This window comes from Eretmochelys imbricata, chromosome 12 (genome assembly GCF_965152235.1).
Source record: "Eretmochelys imbricata isolate rEreImb1 chromosome 12, rEreImb1.hap1, whole genome shotgun sequence".
NCBI lineage: Eukaryota > Metazoa > Chordata > Testudines > Cheloniidae > Eretmochelys > Eretmochelys imbricata.
Window position 1 is genome coordinate 16,582,836 of NC_135583.1, and position 25,529 is coordinate 16,608,364.

At 40.2% G+C, this 25,529-nt stretch overlaps 1 protein-coding gene across 1 annotated transcript in view; it reads left to right on the forward strand.

Moving 5' to 3' along the window:
• The first annotated feature begins 5,070 nt into the window (after positions 1 to 5,070).
• The window catches only part of BRD7 (bromodomain containing 7), a 28,845-nt gene continuing 8,386 nt past the window's right edge, over positions 5,071 to 25,529 (forward strand). The window contains exons 1-12 of the mRNA XM_077831523.1: positions 5,071 to 5,210; positions 7,362 to 7,570; positions 10,718 to 10,847; positions 11,302 to 11,359; positions 12,397 to 12,541; positions 15,241 to 15,351; positions 17,721 to 17,905; positions 19,270 to 19,393; positions 20,459 to 20,534; positions 21,670 to 21,777; positions 23,018 to 23,150; positions 25,398 to 25,509. Coding sequence (XP_077687649.1) covers positions 5,162 to 5,210; positions 7,362 to 7,570; positions 10,718 to 10,847; positions 11,302 to 11,359; positions 12,397 to 12,541; positions 15,241 to 15,351; positions 17,721 to 17,905; positions 19,270 to 19,393; positions 20,459 to 20,534; positions 21,670 to 21,777; positions 23,018 to 23,150; positions 25,398 to 25,509 — 1,440 coding nt within the window. The 5' untranslated portion in view covers positions 5,071 to 5,161. The remainder of the gene's footprint in view (positions 5,211 to 7,361; positions 7,571 to 10,717; positions 10,848 to 11,301; positions 11,360 to 12,396; positions 12,542 to 15,240; positions 15,352 to 17,720; positions 17,906 to 19,269; positions 19,394 to 20,458; positions 20,535 to 21,669; positions 21,778 to 23,017; positions 23,151 to 25,397; positions 25,510 to 25,529) is intronic.

The following is a 25,529-nucleotide window of genomic DNA, read 5'->3' on the forward strand; positions in this document are numbered from 1 at the left end:
TTCTTTCTTGTGTGTATAGCTCTGAATAGCGGTCAACCCAACAAGACAACTGTTTGCTTTTATCTGTAATGATTTCACCACTGTGCGATTTGAGAGGGGCAACAGCAGGATCTAGAGCTTTCTTCAGGACATCATACATGACTTTGAGGTTTCCTCTGTCTGAGGCTGTCTGTATCTCTTCACAGAGATTGATCCAGTAATGATTTGCACAGCATTTGCTTGCTTGCTGTATCTCGGTTTTTGTATGTCAAAGTCTTACTTTGCTACTCTCTGTTGGCTTCTCGTTGCATTCCAGATAGGCTGTGTTCTTAATGTTGATGAGAGGTAAAAATCCCACTTCATTTTCTTCAAACCAGTCCTTTTTTGATGGTCTCTTTCCCCCAAATATAACTAAAGTTGTTTCATGGATTATTGTTCTTAAATCTTCCCAAAATTCCTCTGCCTTCTCTGGTAATGACTTCCCATGCATGCTAAGTTCAAAAGCCTGCACAAACTCCTGGCATTTCCTCTGTTTTTTTGTGTTAATAGCATTGATTTTGGACTTGCTCCTAGGTTTTGCTCTATGTAGTTTCTTGGCTGGAATCTTCACTTTACTAATAATCAAGAAGTGGTCAGTGTCACAATCAGTGCTGTGGAACATGTTAGTGTTCTGCACTAAGGTTAGGTCTTTCCTCCTGATGATAACAAGGTCTAATTGGTGCCAGTGGCCTGATCGTGGATGTTGCCATGACACGTTGTGACGATCTTTTCCTGTAAAATATTAATTGGTAACGCACATTTGGTTTTAGGCGCAGAATTCAAGAAGTCGTTGGCCGTTCTCATTCATCTTGCCAATGCCAAAATGTCCTAGGCAATCTAGCCATGAGTTGTTGTCTGCACCAACTCTTGCATTAAAGTCACCAAGGAGGAAAAGTAGCTCAGTTGATGGTATTCTTTTGATGACTTGGTGCAAAGAGTTGTAAAATGTATCTTTTTCCTCAGGGCTAGATTTGAGTGTTGATGCATAGGCACTAATGATGTTCACAGAGCCGACGGTCGTCTGAAGTTTAAGTGAGATGTTTTTCTGTGACTTCCCAATAGATATTTATAGGAGCTTTACCCACTTGTTTCTCACAGCAAAACCGAAACCGTGCAGACAATTTTCTTCACTGCTTCACAAAAGAAGGTGTAATTAGCCTCTTGGATAGAACCAACATCTGCAAGTCTTGTTTCCTGAAGTGCTGCAATGTCAACATTGAGTTTGTACACCTCACAGTCTATCAAAGCTGACTTCTGTATGCTGCTTGTGGACTGTAGATCGTCATCGTCTGCCAATCCCGGACACATGGTCTTGACATTCCAGCTGCCAAGCCAGAAAGTTCTTGGTTTCTTATTTTTGCCAGGTGCAAGGTTTCCATCTGCCATTCAACTTTTAGTCTAGCCCCATGCACCCCATGAGGCAGGCAGACTGTGACGGGTCAGGACCTACCGTCCGGGGGCTGCCTGGCTTTGTGGCGGGTGGTAGCTGACCAATGGAACACAGTGATTCCTCCCACCGTCGAAGGTGACCTATGGTGCCCTCCTCTCTGCCAATCAAGTGAGAGCTTATAATCCATAACTGCCACCTTCTGTGTTGTGTCCATGTTGCCAGCAAGGATGGAGTGTCCTCTCCATGTGATGTGACTGCAATAGCCTGGGAAGTTGATATGGAGGCGCTGCTTTGCCCATGTGTTAGCGTCCCCTTCTTGACATCACTGGTTTGGACCAAAGAAAGGATGGGAGTTAATACATTTGGAACCAGCTATGCTGCAGGAGTTGCCAGAGCAGCAGACATCTTCCATCTGCCTGCCTTTCATGGTTCCACTCCTAGACTGGTTATCAGCCACAGCTGGAAGACCCAATTTGTCCTGCGTGGATGTCGTTGTGAAAAACACTGAGTGAATTTGCTCATCCGCCTTTTGATGGCATTTCCTTCATCAAGGGTTCCACTATCCTCCTCAGGTGCTCATCAGCCCAAAGCTGTTGACACTTCCTGAGGTTTCTGGGTTAATTAACCACTGCCGAGCACCCAGATAATGTGAGACTTGCAATAAAACTGCAAGAGCTAGCAAAACTGTGAATACTCCAGAGTTTTAAATAATGCTGAGTTTAGGCCTTACTCTCCATTACCCAGCATCTTATGTAGTCACTTACACCTGTGTAAGGTGCATGTAACACTTTCAAAACAGAACTTAGCATTGTGTCCCCACTTTGCACTGGTGTGGTGGATACATAAGGAGCAGGTCAACAGAAAAGCAGACTCCCAGAGTTTTGGATCTGTCTAGTATAAAGATAGAAATCCAGATCTGAATTTCCTATATGGACTCTTAACACACCCAGAGTTTGGGGGATTCAGATCCAGAGCTTTTATTTGGGGACCAATCCTAATCACCTAATTCAGTGCGTTATGCTGGGCTATTAAACCTTGCCATCAATTTCAAAAGATCCTTTCAGATTTGTAGAAATCATTCCTCAAGTTGCTGCTCCATTTGTCCAACAAAACCACCACAAAGAGTATTCTAAGAAAGCTATATCAGAATGCAGGCAACTGTCCTGTAATGTCATGGCTTTTCAAAGGACGAGATGTTGAAGATTGAGTCGAAGAAAACATGTCCCTTGAGGCCCATTGATATAACAACCGTACTACTATGAGGGACTTTCCAATGAAACCCAAGGCTACATTTACCCTTTCCTGTCCCCAAAACAAGAAGTAATATAGATCCCTTCCTTCTTTTAAGTGTAAGAGATCTTTAGTCAGTCTCCTAACCATCTCCAACTGTCAAGTTGACCACCTAGCCTTCATTTCTCATTAGGGAAACCAAACATACTTTTACCAATTATGTGATGGAACTGGAGTTGCTCAGCATCTTACAGCTTTGGGCATTTAATCTGACAAGCCTTCGGTTGGACAGAGTCTATATTCAGCAGGATAGATGCCAATTCAATGAGAAAAGCCACCCTCTTAGCATTTTGTTGAATGCTTTGTTCCAGATCATGCCCAGCCTCTATGTTGGCATGCAGGGGTCACGGATCCTCTCCCCTTTCTCTCTGCAACAAAACTTACCAGCCAAGCACAACCATTCTCAGCAGACGGCAAAGACGGCAAAGACTACTCTCTAGCTAGCACTGCTAGCATTACTAGCCACCTGAAAAGGCATAGTGTGTGGGAAGGATGCTGGACCATAACTCCTTTCCTTCACTCCCCACTGCTTCCACACAACCAACACGCAGTGAGTTATGAAGGGGAGCACATTCTGCTTCCTGTAAATGGTTGGCACAAGGGATTTCTGACACACACGCTCCATCCTGGAGCTCTTCCACATCCCCACAAAGTGGGACTGTGCTTTAAAGGCACTACTGAGCTCTCAGTGTTTTGGAGAGGAAAGGGAATGTTACGCTGAGAGTGTGAAGGTGACCTGGAGATAAAGGGAAGCAAAGGTTTATTCGGGCTGTGAGTGTCTGCGCCAACAGATAAAATTTCTACTTGTAAGATGCAGGATGTGTCAATAAAACTGACAACTAAAAGGGTATACTGCACTCTCAAAGGCTGGCAACAAGTCAGACTTACTTGGCTATGCTATAATTCTCTCAAATTTCAGTAGATTCAGGACAGGGTTAGTCAGTAAAATTCAGAAGAACAATTGTACAAATGTTCTTGCCATGTAACATGAAAAAAACTTTGGAAAGTTTACCAGTCCCTTAGGGGGAACAGAGGATACAGACACATTTTTGTTTGCATTTTATGAAACATGTCCTTTAAACATTTACTAGACTTGTATTTTTACATATGGCCTTATACCCAGACAAAAACTCTCTGCCTCCCACAGAAATATACTTAGGAACATATTGTTGTGTTTGTAATAAGAGTATTAAAAAGTCCAGATGTGAATTAGAAAAACAACTGCCTTTATTGGAGCTAAATTTCAAACTACTGGAATAAGATCAAGCAGGGAAGTTGTGGTTTATTCCAGGTCCCCACCCACACAATTCTCCTGGTAGAATATTGAATAACAACAAATTTAGCCAGTGAAACACAAAAGTATCACATCATCCAACCAAATTCTCATTGCCTCTGGCCAGGATTGTTACCTTATAACTCCTCAGAGCTGCAGGCTTTAAAAATTAACCATTTGCTGGTGCTCTGTCACCCACCCACAGATGTCTAATTAAAATCAAAATAAATAATCCCTTCGTCTATAAAAAGTGGTACATGATCTAACAAATCTGATGAGCATTAATAGGACCAGTTTGTAATGTTCAGAATGAAAGGTTTTTCCTGGTGGAACAGAATCGATTTCTTAGCAACACCTTTATGATCACCTCCCTGTAGCTTGCCTAACTCAAATTCCAGGTGGCACTGGAGAGTAGATCCAGCAACACAGCTACGGTGGCAGCATGAGCGGGATCAATGAGAGGGTGAAATGCCAACAGCAATAAAAGCAAGTACTGTAGAAGGGAAAAGCACAGAATAGAACCTTATAATATTTTGGGGGAGAGGAATAGCAAAAAGAGAGGCAGGAGTAGGAATTAGGAATCACTGAAGACATAGACACTGTTGAACTCTGATGGGCGGCAAGACCTGTCTGCTGATGGCCTGGAGCTCACTGGGAATACTCACCTGTGTAATTTCAGCACATAGATAAATGTTGACAGGAGCCAAGCCACATTTCGGGCTTGTTTACTACAGTGGCGCAGCTGCAGTGTAGACGGCACCAGTGCCAACAGCAGGGGTTCTCTCCCCTGGGCATAGTTAATCCACCTCCCCCAGACCAGAGCCGTCCCTGGGGTGCAGGGCCTGGGCCATTAGAAATTTGGCACCTATCTGCGAATAGTACCATCTACTCTAGGGGTACTCAGCCGACGCCAGGGCCCGCCTACTACCCCAAGGGGAGTGCACCCCGCAGCCGGCGGGATCCGCTGCCTCGCACCCACGGCAGCCGCTGGGCCGGCGGAGCATACAGAGCACAGGGAGGGCGCTGCGCCCTGCGGCCGCCAGGGGGCGCCGCTCACGGTTGCTCTCCGCTGCCGGCTACCCTCTTGCCGCGCGCGCGGGTGGGCGGACGGGCGGGCGCGCTCGGCGGCGTCCCCGGGGTGACGGAGGGAGCTGGCTGGGGTGCGGGCGCTGGGCCGGCCGCGGGGCGCCATGGGCAAGAAGCACAAGAAGCACAAGTCCGACAAGCACCCGTATGAAGGTGACGCGCCGCCTGGGGCCGGGGAGCGAGACCGGCGGTGTCTAAGGGAGACAGGAGCGTTCCGGGTGGGGACACAGGTGGGGGGAGTAAGGGGGTGGGGGACTGTTTGGGGGAGTAGTGGGGGATGGATAGAAAGTCGAGGGGAAGGGAAATGGGGAGTGTGTTTGGGGGGGAGATGGTGAAATTGGGGGGGTAGTAAGTGGAGGGGAAGGGGGAGTGTGGGGGGGGTAGTAAGTGGGGGTGGGGAAATGGGGAGTGTGTTTGGGGGAAAATTGGTCGGAGTAGTAAGAGGGGAGGTGGGGGAGTATGTTTGTCAAGGGGGAAGTGGGGAGTAGGGGTGGGGTAGTAAGGGGGGGAATGGGGAGTGTGTGGGGGTGGGGGAAGTGGGGAGTAGGAGTGGGGTAGTAAGGGGGGAATGGGGAGTGTGTGGGGGTGGGGGAAGTGGGGAGTAGGGGTGAGGTAGTAAGGGGGGGAATGGGGAGTGTGTGGGGGTGGGGGAAGTGGGGAGTAGGGGTGAGGTAGTAAGGGGGGGAATGGGGAGTGTGTGGGGGTGCGGGAAGTGGGGAGTAGGAGTGGGGGAGTAAGGGGGGAAGTGGGGAGTGTGTGGGGGGTGAAATTGGTGGGGGTAGTAAGAGGGGAGGTGGGGGAGTGTGTTTGTGATGGGGGGAGATACTGGGGTGGCTGGTCTGTTCTCTATGGTTCGTGGATTCATTCAGACTCCACGTTGCAGATACATGTAATATCCTGGGTTCAGCGCATCTTCCCTCGGGAGCTCTGGGTGCCTGGACTGGGTTGAAAAGGTCTGGATTTCTGTTAAAAAGCCTTGAAGAAATACCACAGGGAACAGATTTTCCATGTGTTGTGTATTAGGTTAGACAGCTCAAAAATGTAGATGTCCTGGTTTTGTTACAGAGCAGCCTGTTTACGCCACCAAGGAAGTTAGTTACCTGCTCAGGTTGATAGCAAGTACATCGTAACCTTTTTGGAGGGTCGCAAACCTTAGGCATTGAATAGGGACAATACAAACATTTTCTTCCATTGATCTAGCTAGTGCTGCTTGGGGAGGTGGATTACGTACACCAGTGAGAGAACCCTCTACCTCCCCCCCTCCATACCCCATTGGTGTAGGCAGTGTCTGTGCCGAAGCGCTACAGTGGTAGGTAATGTCTCTGCTGAAGCAGCTGCACCACTGTAGCATTGTAAGGCTACACCTACACCACACTTCCATCAGTAAAATTTTTGTCAGTCAGGGATGTGAAAAAACCCACCCCTGACCAACGAAAGTTTTACCAATGAAAAGACGCTCTCCCGCCGACAAAGGTACTAACCCTTGTTGCGGGTGGTTTTATTTTGTTGTCAGGAGAGCTCTCTTCTGCTGACAAAGAGCGGCTACAATGCGTACCTTAGAGCAGTACTGCTGTAGCGGCACAGCTATGCCGCTGTAGGGTATGCAGTGTAGACATAACCGTAGTTGTAAAGACTCTCACTGAAGAGATAGAAAAGAGAGGGGGGAAAAAAACCACATGGAAATAAGGTGTGAGAGGTGCCTGACTACTTTTGATCTGGGCCTGTGTACCTTCACTCCAATTGAATTTGATGGGAGGTCTGCCCTTGGACTTCAGTGGACTTAGACTCAGGAAAAATGCATTTTTGTTTTGGAATGTGTTATCTGAAAATGATTCTACTGTAAAACACTCTAGTAAGTTTTATCTGGAACTATTTTTGGTTTGGCCTAATATGTATGAAATGTAACAATTTTAATAAAGACCGATAGGAGTGCCAGTTTTACCAAACTCTTCTCCGGGATCTAGTTTGCCTTTGTCAGTAGCCAACACCTTGTGAGTATGAGAAAAGGGAAAACATCCACAATGTGAGACAACTGTGCAATACTTGGCAGGAGGAGGGGGTCATTCCTGGTGTAAACTGATTCTCATAGAAGCCATTGGACATGAGCTTTGATTAGCCTTGGTCCATATACTGAATTTGACAGATTCTAATTGTAATTTCCTGTTGATTAATTATAGACCTGTTCAGGAGTAGTTTTGTAATGTCAGAAATAAATATTGGAACACTATCCAAATTGACTAAATAAGAGTATGTTCTCTGTTTTCTATGCTTTAATCATATTTCTCATTTCATTGATGCTTTAAGAATATGTAGAAAAACCCTTAAAGCTGGTACTAAAAGTGGGTGGAAATGAAGTCACTGAACTCTCTACTGGAAGCTCAGGACATGATTCAAGCCTCTATGAAGACAAAACTGAACATGAAAAACACAAAGACAGGAAAAGGAAAAAGAGAAAGAAAGGAGAAAAACAGGTTCCTGGAGAGGAAAAAGAAAAAAGAAAGAGAAAAGTAAAGGTAGCTAATGTTACATTATGTACTTTAGTGCTAAAAGCTTCACCTTGCCCAAATATCTAAGTCAGTAAGGTGTAAGAACAGTTAAATCATGAAATGACTTGCCACTTTTGGGAGATTTTTAGGATCAGGGCCTCTAGATTATTAGTAATTTGGACAAAGGTGGAATGCCATGTGTGCTTCAATCTGAGTAATTTAAATTTCAAAACATGAACGTTTTGCTGATTTGTCCTCCAATTCCCAAACTAATTAGATCAGAAGAATATGGGTCTTGGATATATGAAATTATTTTTCTCATCTGCATTAAAATATTGTCTGGCATAACAATGAAACAAAGCATGATTTCTTGTTCATTTTCATTTAATGAGTAAATCCAAAGCAATATAAAGACCTTATTAAACTATACATGTAGTAAACAAGGGAAAATACCATCTGCTCTAGGGGTACTCAGCCTGAAAGGTCAAGTCTTTACACCTTTCATTTAAAAAAATTTTTTAGCCCTTATAGTTGTGGACAATATAGAAAATATGAACAGTTTGTAAACTGATGAATTTATGCCTGTCTGAATCTGCTGACAGCCTGAAACAGTCACTCTAAGGGCAGGTCTTCACTACCTGCCGGATTGGCGGGTAGCGATCAATCTATCGGGGATCAATTTATTGCGTCTTGTCTAGATGCGATAAATCAATCCCTGAACACGCTCCCCATCGACTCCAGAACTCCAGCTCGTAAGATGCAGAAGCGGAGTTGACGGGGGAGTGGCAGTGGTCAACTCACCGCTGTCCTCATGGCCAGGTAAGTCGACCTAAGATACACCGACTTCAACTACGCTATTCACGTAGCTAAAGTTGCGTATCTTAGGTCGAGATACCCACCCCCCCACCCCTGTGTAGACCAGGGCCAGGAGAAGTGAACTGCATCGTTCATCTTAATCAAGACCCTGTCAACTGCAGTTCTGTGGCCACAGAATTTGCCATTTTGTTGCAGCCAGGGACACAATATTTTGTTTTGTCTCATTGCTCTGCTGGGATCTCTTTATACTTTCCTCTTGCTCTCTAGCTTCCCACTACAGGGGTCAGCTGCCCTATCTGTCATGGTATAGGGCAAGCTGCAATGCTATCCCCTCTCTGGGTCAGTGGTCCATCACAGGTGACATGCCTCAAGTTTGCATCTCTCTTGGGGTGAAATCATGAGATTCCCCCATTCTTGGATCTGAATTCTAGACCCCTGCATATTAACCATGATTACCTCAGCAGGCCCAGCTTAGGTTCAGGACCTGCAGTTCTGCCCCCCAGGGCGTGTGGTCAGTGGTTTATACAGAGTGACCATACAGCCTTTTCAAAACACAGTATTATTTAATCTTCCCAGTAGGATCATTTCACAGTATAAGAGAACAAGGATTTTAAAACAATAAAATAATCTATATACAAGTCTCTATACCTAGAGTTTAACATCCCCCGATGTTAGCCACATAGATCCAACTTCTTCATACTCCCTCTGCATCTTCTCTTTGTGTCCCTGTTGACATCCCCGGACAACTTACCCCCTCCCTGTCTAGAGAACTTTTTAGCTGTTTGGTGTCCTTTTGATCTTAGTCTCCCACCCTGGCAAAATAAATCTTTTAATCTTGTGGGAGCCAGCTAGGCAATTAATAGTCAATTCATAGTCCAGCCTTCGTTGCCTTGAGGACCTTTAGGTAGGTTTCCTCTTAGGTTTCTTTTCTTTAGTCACTGGTTCGTTTCCTGCTTGTTTTTCCTACTAACCCCTTTTTTTTACTTAACTCCTTAGACCAAAAAAACAACTCCCTTACAGCAATCTGGCAGTCATGTAGCATAGCATATTTAGTGTTCATAAATTAATACAGAGCCCCACATCCTCTGTGTTGTCAAGCATCCTGCCATGCCCTTTTTGTTAAGTTGGTGGGAGGGATCCTGGTTATAAGGCCAAGGGGCAGTCCACATCTTAGCCCTATTGTTTTGGGTACCAGTAGAGAAACACTTGAGACCCACTGATCTACCTAAATTCTTGAATTATAGAACTTGAGATCAAAATCATTTCAACAGAATGAGTTGCAGATACTGATGAACTAATATAAATTGAAGGTACTTTGCCTCACTGAAGTCCATTTCTTTGACATGATGCAAAGGTGTTCCTTGGTCCGTCATATTAGAGCCCTGTGGGTGGACTATTCTTTTAATCCTACTCCTGTCCTACCCTGCAATACCCACTCCCACATTGTTTCTTGCATTTTTATTCCACTCCCACTCACAAAAATCTTAGATCCCACAAAAGAGAGAAATTTCCCCTATGCTACTAAAAAAATAAAAAGCCTATGGTTTAATATAAACAGAATTCAAACACAATTTTTATGTGGTAAACTGATGAGAGATTTATGGTTTTCTCTCAAATTACCGCAATCTGTGGGTTTTGTTTTGTGTTTTTTCCCCACCCAATCCCACCCACAACAAATTACATTTTACCCACTCATGCTATTATGGCAGCAAGTCCTATGGAACCCACGGAATCCCAGTACTGCTGAAGGGCTCTACTCCATATCCAAAAGTTACTCCAGTTTCACTTTACCCTTACCTTGCACAAGTGATCAGAGGAATGGATTCATAGTATTATAAAATGTTTGTTGCCAGACTGTGGAATTCAAATAGACAAGTAACTTTACATCCCAGATATGCATGATTGCACAGGTGATATTGAAACGGAAGCAGATTTAAGGTTGCCGGGGGATTTGAGTATAACTAATACTCAATTTTCTGGCTTTCTAATGGCTTGTAATAAACTAGTGTGTTCTTTCCCAACAGTTTCTGTATTCTTAACATTAATCTTAGCTTTAAAGGTTTGGTTGTTTTTTTGTGAGGGGGGAGAGGGGGATGTTTTGATGAGGGTACCCTGGGGAGAATTCTCTGTGTAGAAAGTTGCTCCTGTCACTCAGTAAAAAGACTCTTTAAATGACAGAGTAATTCAGATAGCAGAATAACTATCTTCCAGCAGGTGGAGACAGTGCCTTTAGAAATGTGAAGTCTTGGCATTCCTGTCCTTTGTTTCCTGTCTTAAGTAATCTGAACAAAGCATTAGTCAGTCAACAATAATGCAGTTTCTACAGCATCACTGAAATTGCTTACTTTCTCTTTCTAGGAAGATAAAAAGAAGCGAGATCGGGAACATGCTGAAAGCGAGGGAGAAAGAGAACTGAAATGTCAGACTCCTGTGAGACTGGAATTGCCACCAGAGAAACCACTGGCGAGTAGTTTAGCAAAACAAGAAGGTAGAAATCATTAAGAATTAATTGGTTTTGTTGAGATGCTTTAAAAGCTGAAATTGGTTCGTTAAATACAATGTCCTGTAAATGGTGGCTAGTATTCAGCTTTAGTAAAGTCCAATTTTCTTGAATGTTTTACTTGTTCTCATCTTCATATCAAATGATTTGACCTTTGATACTATCCAAAAGTAGCTGAACTTTGAAATACTGCTACTATGTTGGCATTTTCAAAAAGAGGCTCGTTGCTTGTATACAGGCATCACTACAATGCTTAATAAAAGCTAATTAGAAAGGTAACCCCTACTCTGTTTGCTGCAGTGCATTTAGGGTAGTAAAGTTAATATTTGACAGAATGCTCTAATGTACAGCAGTTTTGTAAAATCAGATCTTGGGGTGTGGGGGTTTCAGGTTTTTTTTGTAGTTGTTTCCTTTTTTCCCCATCTTACTTTTTTCCCCCCAGAAGTGGAACAATCACCACTTCAAGAAGCTTTGAATCAACTCGTTAGACAGTTGCAGAGGTGAGTACTTGCTCTAGCAGGACTGTGAAAAGGAAATTGATAACATTAGTTGCTAAAGGGTATAGCAGTAGCTTTGAACATTTTTAAGCTATGTGGCCTGTTAACAAGCTTGGTCAATTTTAAAGTGCTTGATAAATATTTTGCCTGGCAGCAGCAGAACTACAAACTATCAAGCATTCAAATGTCAGCATTTTATTTGTTTTCGCTGGCAATTTGTAGGATATTTTATAAAGATGACATAAATTGACAGTGAACCTCTTTTTGTTGGTAATATTACTTATGCATTCTAGGGTTACAGCTGCATACAAATAATCAAAAGTGAGGGGAATTTACAGGGCTATTTTATAAACTTAACTACCAATAGCAGAATGTCACAGTGCTTGGTAATTTCTCCTCAGACCTACACTTCCTTTTAATACCTCCAATTATTAAGTTTTAAAGACTATTAAAAGGAAACAGCATGGCAAATATACTGAACTCAACAAAAATGTGTCTTTTGTATGTCATAAAATATTTGCTGTCGGAGAAATGCAACAATTTTTAATTAGCATTCTGTCAAATTTGCAACCTCATTTAACCGAATATGAATTTGTGTAGTCTCTCTTAGTCTTTAAAGTAAAAAGGTAAATGCACATACAAAGTAATTACTTTCTAAAGCATACAGTGAGCATCTTTTGAATAAGAAATTCAGATTTCCAGATGACAGTGGGTTTGGGGGTTTTTTTGGTTACAGTTTTGCAGGAAGGACCAAATCAAGCATAAATCATCTTAATTTAAGCCTTCTCCATCTAACTCTGAATTTGGGAGAGAGGTTCACTGTCTGCCTGGCATACAAATAGCAGATGATGGGGAATCAGGTTAAGAGAGAGCTTTGTTAACCACCCTAAATTCTCAGGTTTTCTCCCACTCTTCCAAACTCAGATTTAGATATACAGTATATCTAATTTAGTCTTCTCTCTTCTATTTAATTCTAAGCTCAATATGTTCTTTGTTATAAATATAAAATATAAAGAGTGCATCTTTTCATATCTTAACAGAAAGGATCCAAATGCTTTCTTTTCATTTCCTGTGACTGACTTTATTGCTCCTGGCTACTCCATGATCATTAAACACCCAATGGATTTTAGTACCATGAAAGAGAAGATCAAGAACAATGGTTACCAGTCCATAGAAGAATTAAAGGTGCTTATAAATTATATTTTTGCTACAGAGAGGGATTAAATGATGACACTTGGAGGAACGAGCAATTGCATTGTACAGGGTTATTCCCTCTTTTATTCAGTTTTCCTTAAATGTTCATATTCTATGAATATATGAAATTGGCAGAAATCACCACATGTGCCTTTAGCAATATTTTCTGTTGAGCAAACAAGTTCTGAAAATAAAAAATAAATTACTTCCTGTTTTCAAAAAATAATCTGGATGACAAAAACAAATACGTATAGTATTGGTTAGAATACAATATAGAAACAAGTTATATGTATTTTAATATGGTATAACTGGAATCCAGTTTCATGAATGATTGCCCATTGGTCTGAGTGGACTTTTTTTCCCCTTCTGATGTTTACTGCTTGCTTGTAGGGTGTAACCCAATGAATTTTCAGAATTGTACTAATTGGGTTAAATATTTACAGCTCCTCTAGAACCCAAAATATGTAATGTAGTTATAGCCATGTTCGTCCCAGGATATTAGAGAGAGTATGTGGTTGAGGTAATATCTTTTATTGGGAAAGGTACTTTGAATATCAAAACTGAAGAACTCTGTGTGGCTCGAAAGTTTTTTTCTCTCTCTCTCTCTCTCTCTCCAACAGAAGTTGCTCCAATAAAAGATATTAAATCACCCACCTTGTCTCAGCCCAAAATATAGTCCTATAAACAAAAAATGTGCAAGTCAGAAGAAAACCATTCCATTTGACGTCTTTATTTCAGAATAAAACTGCAAAATTTACAATGGACTGAATATAAACAGAAAATGTAAGGATTGAGATGAATGAACTTGTCATCCTTGCCTACCTGTTACTACTCCATCAGATTTCCCACTCCCCTCCCCACCTCCCCCACCCCCCGAAATGGCAAGTCTTTAAAAGAAAAACATAATACACATATGGCCCTTTTACTGCTGTTTTCTGTCTGACAAGTATAACCGTGTGATCTCCAGGGAAAGCTGTCTATGCCTGGCATTGCCTTTACCTTCCCATTAATATTAAAGAGGTAGTCAAATGTCTGTCAAAGTGCTTTGGCCTCAAGAGCAAACCTGTCATCTCAAGAAGAGGTGAGCTCCAATCTGCAGGCCTTGGTGTCTTTGAAGGTATCTAGTGAGTTAGGGAAGAACCTGCCCTTTTACTGGTATATCTGGGGAACTCTCGTGCTCAGTGGAATTCACAATTATCAAGAAATTGGTTAAAGATGCTACTTCTGATAGTCCATGTTAAACTCAGGGGCCTCATTGACATACTGATATTTCATGGCTTCTCAGAGTAAATATGGCGTTCGTAAATGTCCCAGAATAATTGCTTGTGGTACATAGGATCACCCCCAAAGAATATCAGTGATCCAAAACACCTGGGACAGATAGCCATAAATCTGACATAACTGGGGTGAGCAAAGTTGAACCCACCTCTAGGGAAGGGGTTATAGTGCTATGATGTCTCTTCAGGTCTCCTGTTACTGCCAAAGAGAATTTCCTCTGAGGAATTGTAATTAGTTTCCAGGAGCCAGCAGTCATTGAAGCTAAATTTGACAAAATTGAGCCCTCAGGGCATGATTGTGTATTCCGTGCACACCAAAACTCCCAGCAGTTTAGGGCAAATGAGGAATGCGAGTTTGGGTTCCAAAACTCTAAGCTACGTATCACCTTTAAGATCTGCTAACTTTTCAGTTTGTGCCCCTTTCCTGGAAAATTTTGAGGATATAAAACATCTTTTATTCATCAAGATGTGAAAACAATATAGGCAGAATCAGAGTTTTTTTGCTCATTGGTAAGAAGAAATACGCTGTAGCCCTTCACCTGCCTGACTGGGTTTAAATGCAGCCCTCAGTTGCAATTTCTGGCTATAACATGTTTGCAATTTGTGCAGCTAATATCTGGATTACTGTTAACTTTTAATTTTTTTTCCAAATATATGTTCTCACTCAGAGCTTTGAAGCTGAAGAAAACATTCCTTTGTTGTTTCAGCTGCTTCAGATTAGTCTGGCACACAGATCTACAGAATCTATTTCTCCCTGCCTTTTTGGGTTCTTCGCCTTTCACACATAACTGCACTGATTAATAGTGGAAGATATTTTGTGCCAAAACTTCAGTTTTCATTTCAGCTTTGACATTCTGTGTAGATGGTTGAATGGGAGGTCTAGCACATCTATGTAGAGAAAGTCTGACATAGTTCATCCTTTCTGTTAAACAGTCTTTGGGATACCCTTTCCTAAGCTTAGGATTCTGTAGTTCTTTTTCTCATTGAAATACTAAGACACAACTGACACCTCAATGACTAAGTGCAATTCAGTTGAGTATTTATATATTTTAAAAGTTTGTTTTAAGGATTTGAACCAAGATTTTTAAAAATGGAGACCTACATCAATAAGTAAGTACTTAAATAAATGGCCTGATCTTTTCTGAGAAGTCCTGAGCACCCAACAAATCTCATATCAGACTGCTTATGTGGGTGTCAACATATGGATCTAGACCATTTATCCATATGTTCTGAAAAGTTTGACCTTAATATTTAATTACTTAAACATCTTTGAAATTGCTACAGGCTTTTTTTGAAGCTGTTTGTTACCTTCAGCTCAAGACACCACTTGTATTACAGCCAGTTATTTTAATATAGCATCCTGTATGGTCTAACTTAACTCTCATTCAAAATTCATTAATTTTTTTTGTACAGGATAACTTCAGATTGATGTGCACTAATGCCATGATCTACAACAAACCAGAGACTATTTATTACAAAGCTGCAAAGAAACTATTGCACTCAGGGATGAAAATACTTAGCCAGGTAATGAAAAATTTAAATAAATTTTTGTTTGGCCTGGGTTTTTTTGGCTTTAATTGGGAAACAGAACAGGTTGCACTCCATCTGATTTATTTGGTTTTTGGAACAGTAAACATGGTAACATTAAGGAGTAGTGGATAGGGCTCTGGACTTGTACTTAAAACCTGGATTCTATTTCTGGTTTATTACTGTTCTGTCTTCACATATGTAAAGTGGTGAAACTATTCTTACCATCTTTTGTAAAGCACATTGAGATATATGGATGTTAAGTGTATTGAAAGAGTAAAGTGTGTTTTTGTACTTTAATAATTGCATGAAGATCCTCAAACTTTCTTTTCAAGATGGACAGGAATAATATTGTAAAAGGGTGTAAGATTTGTCATTTGGGGCCTGATACAGTGAGGAAGGAACCATAGTATTTCTTTGACATAATTTCTCCGTTATTACTTTTTGGTGAAAACCGTTTACTGTTCTCTCATAAGGCACTCCAATTGTAGGGAATTTGTATATGGAACACAAATACTAAATCCTGGATAAATGTTGGTTTCATTGGTCAGAACTTAGTGAGAAGTCTTGCTTTTGCTGTGAAATATGTGGGATCCATTTTTTTTTAAATATGGGATCCATTTTCTTAGAGTTTAAGGTCTATATCATTTAATCTGATTTTCTGTATATCACAGCCCATTACATTTCACCTGGTTATCCCTGTATTGAGCCCAATAACTTATGTTTGACTGAAGCATAACTTCCAGAAAGGCATCCAATCTTGATTTGAAGACTCAAAGGGGTGGAGAATCCACCACTTTCCTGGTAGTTTGTTCCAGTAGTCAATCACCCTCACTGTTAAAAAATATATATATATAAATTGTGCCTTATTTCCAATTTAAATTTGTCTGGCTTCAGCTTCCTACCACTGGATTTTGTAGTGCTTTCTCCACTAGACTATTGAGCCCTTAGTACTCACTGTTTTCTCCCTGGGAAAGTGCTTATACACTATAATCAAGTCACACACACACACCCCTTTTTTTTTAATAAGGTAAACAGATTGAGCTTTTCAGGTCTCACCATTAGACATTTTCTCCAGCTCTAGAATTATTTTTGTGGCTCTCTTCTTTACCTTCTCCATTTTTTTCAACATTCTTTTAAAAATGGGGAAACCAGAAGTGTATAGTATTTTAGTATCAATCTCAGCAGTACCAATACAGAGGTAAAGTTACCTCCCGACTCCCCTATTTGTACTTCTGTATTTCATATAATAAAGGACAAAGTGCATTGCATATAGAATAGTTAGGAAAAGCTATTTTGCTTTGTATCTACTTCACTTTTATATTTAGAAGAATACAGAGTTCCCAAAGCCACCAAAAGCTATTTACCACTGTAAAAGATGGATGAAAAATTTTAAACACTCTGAAACCATTTGTGCTGAAATAGTGCTTGTCCGTTTTAATTTACAACAGGCATTAATTTGACAAGTACAGTATCTTTCATACAAAAAAAATCCATTAACTTTGATACATGTTAAAGGAGAGAATTCCTTATTTACAGCAGGGGGCACTCTACATGTATTTGATTTTAACTATTGATAATATCTCATACTCAGTTTTCTAGAGTGTACATGAGATCTTGCAGTTACTCTAGCTACAGTGTTGCCCCTCCTCCCTCAGATCTCATGTTAGCATTCAAAATAGCACGTTGGTACATTTGCTGTTTACATATAAAGGTGACCACAAAAGGAAATCCGTTAGAATCATGCAGGTTTTCCTCTGTAGCCTTTGAATGTAAAATGCTATTTGCTCCTTTCAAAAAAAGGAGGAATAAAGAGCAAAAGTGAGATAAGACAGGAACACGACTTAACAAGCAGCATGAAAGGAGAGAAATTCAGACACTACTGGGTAGGATATGGAAGGGAGGAAAGGATGTCAAACAGTGTCATTAGTGATGGTAACACACATCCCTTTTAATCAATAATTTTGTGGAAGACAAGATGAGAGAGCTAGAAGTAATGTTTTTCACAGGATCCAGTGAAACAATTTGATATCTCTGCAGATTGCTCTAAAGCAGGGGTCCTCAAACTTCATTGCACTGCGACCTTCTTCTGACAACAAAAATTACTACACGACCCCGGGAGAGGGGACCGAAGCCTGACCCTGCCTGAGTCTCACTCCATTATTTTAAGTGTCATGCTTCAGTATTGGTGCCAGATCACCTCTTAAACACAGTGTCCATATTAAACTATTAACCATCTAATGACCCAAGTTGTCCTTTCTAGTTGATAGTGTTGAAAGAAAAGCATTTAACTTAAATCTTTGTGAACAAGTTATGAAAGGGTTAATTGGAGATGTGAAATGAAAATATGCCTTGTATATTTTTAGGAGAGAATACAGAGCCTAAAACAGAGTATAGATTTCATGGCAGACCTGCAGCAGAGCAGAAAGCAAAAAGATAAGATGGAATTACAGCCAAATGGGGAGGATGACAATGTTCTCGGGAAAGGCAAAGAAGAATCTATGGAAGCTGACATCAAAGCATTCAAAACCCCCAACAAGGAACATAAAAAGTAAAGTATTGTTTAACTAATGATTTAAAGTTACCCACTCTAATTCCATTGAAAGAAAGTGCTTTTAGACATCCGTAGACATGGCCTGTTGCATTTCTGGCACTGTTTATGCACCAAGAAACTCTGATTCCTAGACTCCTGGAAATTACTTTTGCTTTTTATCTCCATTCCTTTTTCTTCTAGCCCTTTCCTTTGGCCAAAATAATCATGAATATGTTTTTTTCTTTTTATAGAAGGTCTTCATTTTGCATTATCAAGGTAATTCTGCACCAAGACTAACTTATTTCAAGATTTTGTGGGCTTTCTTGTGTCTAATTGTTCTCACTCAAGTAATGCCAGTTTGGTGCAAGCTGGCAAGCATGACTTTTCAACGTTTTGATGCACTTAACAATATGTAGTCTATTGAGAATTTCAGCTGGCAACTACTAGCTATTTTTGCTGTCAGATAGGTCTTAAACGCTGCAGAGAGTGCGTGTAACAGCAGCAGTTCTGCTACACTGAAATATCTTCAAATACTTCAAAATATTTGCCAATCAGCGGCTTCATTCTTATGAATGTTGGTACTCAAGATATGACAACATAGCTCCAGGAAATCAGAGTTTAGACTGTTGTAATAAATGTACCAAAATGATTCTTTTTAGTTTATAGGAATGCAGCTGCAAAGCATGGCAGTGCTCCAAACTGGCAAATCTCTAACTGGAGAAACCCATGTGTGAAGACAGCTGTAGAGAGACTAGCACACAGAGAACCACATTATTTGTATAAGTCCACTCTGGCCTATAGATCGAGCAGGCGGGAAAAAGTATTCCCATCCAGCAAGAATTTGAGGTTTCAAACATTTTCCGTACTGGATCATGACAAAGTTAATTTCAACATTTTTTTACAATCCAACAACCTGAAAAAAATTCCATTTTGGATCAATCAGAACATTTTGTTTCAATTCTGACTTTTAACTTTTTTAGTATAAATTCAATCCAAACCAAACTCCTAAGATTTCTTGTTTTGAAAATGTCAAAATGGGCCCCTTTGACAATTTTGAAACTTTTTTCAACTTTTTCAAGTCGGAAAATGTGTCAAAATGGACCCTTTCCTGCAAATAGTTTATTTTGATGTACTGACATTTTTCAGTGAAAAAACATTTTGGCGAAAAGTTACCAACCAGCTTTAGAGATAGCTTTCTAATGCATATTTTCTCCTGTTTAAACCTGCTCATACTGAATTCCTTTGTATGTACCAGGTACTTGACATTCTGCTGTAATAGTCTGACGCAGACTGTTTCTCCATTGAACCTTTGCCAATACTTGTGATTCAGTGACTTCACTCGTTTTGAGGCAGATAATGTGAGGAACTGTATTTATTTGCAGGAAAGACAAAGATCTACTCGAAGAAAAATTAAGGAATAATAACTTAGAAAGGGAGCAGGAGCAGATTGATCGTATCGTTAGAGAATCTGGAGGAAAGTTAACAAGAAGACTTGCGAACAGTCAGGTGAATAGTTCGGTGGATTTTGAAACCAATTTGTTTACTCTTTGGGAAATGCCCATTTAACATTGTGTAGCATTTGAAATTCTGGGTATAACAATGCTATAATTTGCATTGAGTTTTACTCATGTCTAATTTTGATTTAAATCTAACATTTTAAACACAGGAAGTTTAAAAAAAAGTACTTTTTAGCTGAACATTTCCTGAACTTGTTGAACTAAATAAGATCTCTACTGTGGGCCATTACACTTCTTGACTTCAGTTGAAATAAAATTTTGAATGAATTCTAGAGCTCAGTCATGCAAGACTGCTAGAAACAGTTTTAATCAAAGATTAAACTTTGAGTCACTTGATGTTTATAGTAAATGGTACAGTGCAGAACCACTAAACATTTTAACCCTAGCGTGCAAAAACCATTGTTTCAGAATAGTCCATTCTAAGCAAAGACTGCTAACTGCATCCAATGATACAGGGATCTTGTGCTGAAGACTGGTGTTAAAGACACTAGACTAACACAAACAGCCCATTTCATTTGTGACCAAATATTTGAATGCAGCCTCATAGATATATTATTCCCTTGTACCTTGTTGATGAAGGAGAAAAACATTTGAGCCATACAGAGCTCTTTTTCAAGTGAATATTAGTCATATCTAACGCAATAAATCTGTTCAGTCTTTCACAACAATAATTTCTATTTGCCCTATTAATAATGAAATTAGAAATTTTCACAAATTGGTAACTGGAGGAATTACAAATTGTAGACAATTTTTTTAAAAAAAAAGCCTGAATTTTGACATTTTACCATTTAAATGATTGAATACCCTGGGTTTAGGCCATCTGTGAAGGTATGAACTGAAGAGTAAGTGTAAGCATAGCAAAGCTACTGTAACATTTAAGTTTGTGGGTCAAATCTGATCTCTTAATACTCCTCACTACAAATATGCATCACTGAAATTTTTCCCTATAATACCATCTAAAACTCTTAAAAGCTAAGTTCCTATCAGTTCAAATATTATGAATCCAAAGTTGTTTGTAAAATCAAATATTTTTAATAATTTAATTTGATTTCAGTGTGAGTTTGAAAGAAGAAAACCAGACGGTACAACAACACTGGGACTTCTTAATCCATTTGACCCTAATGCAGGAGGTATGTTTGTCTGTTGAGCATGTTAATTATCAATGGCTAGACCTACTCTTGGTGTGTGCTTCAGTTACCACCAATTTTATATGTCTCCATTGGTGTAGAGGAGCTGCAAACCTGCTGGAACAAGCCATTAGGGAATCCTTAGATAACTTAGGCTGTGTCTACTCTAATGTGGTAAGTCGACCTATACTACGCAACTCCAACTACGTGAATAACATAGCTGGAGTCGATGTACCTTAGGTCGAGTTACTGTGGGTTCTATACCACGGAGTGTTTCCCGTCCACTTAGCTTACTCTTCTCGTCAGGGTAGAGTACAGGGATTGACTGGAGAGCGATCTGCAGTCGATTTGGCAGGTCTTTACTAGACCTGCTTAGTTGACCATCGTGGATTGATCTCAGAGTGTCAGTCCCCGCTATAGTGTAGATCTGCGCTTAGATGTGCAGTGCCATTCCCCTCCCTGCCATGTGGTTTAGGGAACATTTCCAGCTAAAAGGGGGCATAGCTAGAGTTTTTGGCTATTTCTAACTTGTGCCAGTGCTGCAGTAGTCCCCAACTACCCCAGAATGGGAGGAAGTATAAAGGTGACATAACGCTGTCCCTTCCCCTCCCCTGGTTTCTGCACCAAGCAGAACTTGGCAAGGATGAAGAATTGGGATCCAAGTTATGTTATATTCTATGTGAATTCTTTTTTTATGCTATCTCAGATAGTGTAGCATGGGGAGGAGGGAAAGAACTTTATATTAGCAGTGAATTTTCTATGGAAGGTGGTGGTAATTGTTTACCCAGCAACTCTTTCTAGTATTACTTGTAAATATATAAATGTTTGTTTAAACATATTTAACATTAAATACATAATCAGAGACTGGTATTATTTGGGTCTGTCGTACTTAAATTTTTGCAGATGTGCATCTGTTCACAATGGCCTCACTCAAACAGGGAGTTAATGCAATTTTGAGAACACCTGATTTTTTTTTTTATTTTTTTGGTATCTGTATAGTTTGATCTTAAATCTTTGGAAATTGCAGACTGACAGAATTTGTGCTCTGAACTCCCATATTAAGTTGGACATTTTGCATCTGTTTAATGTTGTTAACTATTCCTTGGTCACTTCTGTTTTGTGATGTGCTGTATTGTAGAACCAGGTTACAGCCCTGTGAAGTTAGGTATGACAGCTGGAAGACTACAGTCAGGAGTTAATACATTACAGGGGTTCAAAGAAGACAAAAGGAACAAAGTTACTCCAGGTGAATGCCACATATTTTCTTTAAACCTTTATTTTCTTAACAGCAGTAGCTCATCTAAGCTAGGTATTTAAACCTCACGACAGCCAGCCAAACAGCTTGGAACTGGGTTTTATGCAGCTGTTAGAGCAAAACCGTAGTATTTTCAATTGTTCTTTGAAGCAGAATATTACATATCCTCTTCATATATTATCTATCAAACAACTACTTAAGCAGATCTAAAATATTTTCAAAACTGCACGTGCAAAAATGTACATACTTACATGCACAGATGCAAATGATTAGGTCGGCACAGTTGTTCCTTTTCATGTGTACTGGGTGTATTGGTTGATCACGGGACTATGAGCTGGAATGTGATGTGGCCGTGAAAAAAGGCTAATGCAGTCCTACCATGCATCAGGCAAGGTATTTCCCATTAGAGATAGAAAAGTGTTAGGGCTCTGAGTTACAACAACAAATTCTTTCCCAGGTGTCTGGCTGGTGGGTTTTGCCCACATGCTCAGAGTCTAACTGATCACCGTATTTGAGGATTGGAAGAGACCCTGAGGTCTCTGGATCAGATTGGAAGAGACCCTGGGGTTTTTCATCTTCCTCTGCAGCATGGGGCATGCATCACTTGCGAGTGTAAATGGTAGATTCTCTTTAACTTGAAGTCTTTAAACCATGATTTGAGGACTTCAGTAACTCAGCCAGATGTTACGGGTCTATTACTGGAATGGGCGGGAGAGGTTCTGTGCTCTTCAGTGTACACAAGGACAGACTAGATGCTCATGATGGTCCCTTCTGGCCTTACAGTCTATGTGGAAATACAGATTTGTACATACTCAGTGATGGCATGCATTTTTTACATCATGCTTTTTAGAAAATCATGCCCTTAATGTTTGGAGAATTCAGCTTTATGTAGGGACTGTATCACGTAGAAGCCAAATAACTTCTACACAACGAAGAAATGGGATGGAAAATCCCTTTTAAGTCATTTGGTCTGTATACCTGCCAGTGCAGGACTGTACTTCTGTATGTATTCTAGTGCTTTAACCAGATATAGTTGATAAAATGTTTGTATGTAAGAAACTCTTGGAATTAAATTGATGCAACAAATTAGTAAAAACTTGTAAGAAATGCATTGCTTAAAGGTTCCCTGTTTGGGACAACTTTAGAACACTGAATGTTACTCCTAATGTTAGAATCTGATATTGTGCACATGTAAGATAAGACTAATTAGTGATATTGTATTATTCAACAGTGGTATACTTGAATTATGGGCCCTACAGTTCCTATGCTCCAGCCTATGACTCCACATTTGCAAACATCAGCAAGGATGATTCTGACTTAATCTATTCAACGTACGGGGAAGATTCTAATCCAGAATGTTTCAGGTAAGTAAGAAAGATCTGTATTCCAGTTTGACAATTACTGAAGTTGTCTGAGAGTAAGTAGAGTTTGTACAGACTTCGTTAAATATTGTTTATCGTAACCTATGCATATCTAGGAAAAAGTAAATATACCTGTTTCCAGGGGTGAAAGTAATAATAAATTCTTACCGGTTCTGGGGGCCGGTGCCTCAGGCGAGGCTGAGGGGTCAGTCTCCCCCAGCCAGCCCGTCCGTGCTGTCTGGCCCCTGTTGCCCAGGGCTCCAGCAGCGATTTAAAAGGGCCCGAGGCTCCAACAGCTGCCCTTTTGGCCCCCTGCATCTGTGGCCCGGGGGGTGGAGGGGACAAAAGGGGCAACGATGTTAAAACACTGCAGCAGTGCTTTAATGTTCCTGCCTTCCCTGTGGGCGACCCTGCTGCTACAGACCCCCCCCAGATGCTGTCGGGGGAGGTGAAAGGCAGCGCTTTAACGTGGGCTGCATATGGGCTGGTACTGGCTCAGTTTCACCCCTGCCTGTTTCCCTATCAGTAGCAGTTACAGCATCTAATTCTCCTTTGTGATGAAGAGATCCCATTTCATCTAGTATGCTTACCTTTAGCAGTAAAACAAACTAATCTTAAGTTAAAGTTTCTGAAGTAATTTCAATAAAACAGTTGTGGTAGTCAAATATTGATGGTTAAGGCTGTGTCTTGCATATTGAATGCAACCAAACAAGATTCTGGTACTTACTCATAATTCACCTACTCTACCTTTTAAAATTGGTGCTATTTTAAGACACAGCTCCTTTAATAACAATGCACCTGTGACATTAGCAAGGGAAGAGCAATCTTAGGGAGTTTGATACTCTTGATCCATGAAGTGCATGAAATCAAAAACAGCACTGACTGATACTGGAAAACTGTATTTTTCAGGCTCTTAATGACTGCCATAAATTATGATAGGTTTTCACATGTTTTAACCAGTTTGATTGCTCTGTGCAAATAAATGAGTCATCTTTGTACTGACTTGCTTAGTTGCCGTTGCCATAATCCAACACTGTGTAATTCCACAACTGCTTTAAAATAAGACTGCAAGTGTGGTTTACTGGGGAAAAAAAAATTCTTTTCTAAGAGCTGATCTTTAAAGCTGTCTATCCAAAGTATATGAATATGCAGAAGATCTGAGGGGGATCTGCATGTTTAATTTTAAAATACTACTTAATTTCCCACACACACAATTGTATATGTAAAATAGTTAATGAGTGACTTCAAAAATAATCTGGGTTTCACTTTCATCAGAACTTAATAGCTTTCTTTCAGTTAACTATATTTCTGTATGCTTATATTGTTAAATACTTAAAGGTATTTTTGCACTCAGATGCAATGGTGATATGCTTGGTAGAAGTCCCTAGATAGTTGCTTAGTGTACAAAGATGTTCACAAAAAATGAAAATACACTCCCCTGCAGTTATTTCCCTGGTGAAACCATTGCGTTTTTGAAATCTTAAAAAGTGTGCCATCCTGCTTTAATACTGTTCAGAAACTGAAGACTAGTGTTGATGGCTAGGGATGTTTAGATAGAGTACTTTTTAGTACTTCTAAGGAACCTGATTTTATTGTGTTAGACATGAGGCACCTTTACTACTGGTGTCAAATGTCAGTTCATGAACCATGGTGGTAGCTATGGGACATCTCAGTGCTACACAAACTTCAGTTTCAAATATAATGTATATAGTGCTTGAAATGATGATCAGATTTATTATACTGAGCAAAATTACTGTAATTGTCTCACGTCTTTTATAACCACCCTCCATTCTAATGCCTCTACTCCATGAGCATTTATTTGATACAGTTATGAATACACCTTTGTCTTGATGTGCTTTAGAAGCATCTCCTGAAAGAAAATTAGAAAACTTTCTAGTGTTGTTAATACTCCATGTTATAGCTCATTTCAAATACCTGAATTGTTTAAACAAGTGCAACAGCGATAATGAATATCAAACATGCAAAACTAATTGCAGTTTGAGAACTTGCTGCTTAAAGCACTATTCAGTTGCATTGTAGGCTACATTGGGACTCTAAGTTAGTCCACAGGCCACAAAAGCCTTGGCTATTTAAACAAAAAGTAAACCTATTAGACTGAATCCCTTGCCAATCTTCTAATATCAGCGTTTTCAAAGTTCAATATGTTGGTTTGACATACTAACCATTTACAGGGTTTTTTCTGTCATCCATGCTTGATGTGAAATTGATTTCTTTGTAATTACCTTTCAGTATTCAGAATTTTTTGGCAAAGTCTCAAGACTACCCATGTGTAATGGCTGATGGTTTGCTGGATGTTTTAACTAAAGGGGGATATTCTAGATCTCTGAAAGAACTAGAAACGGTAAGAATTGTGATTTGGGA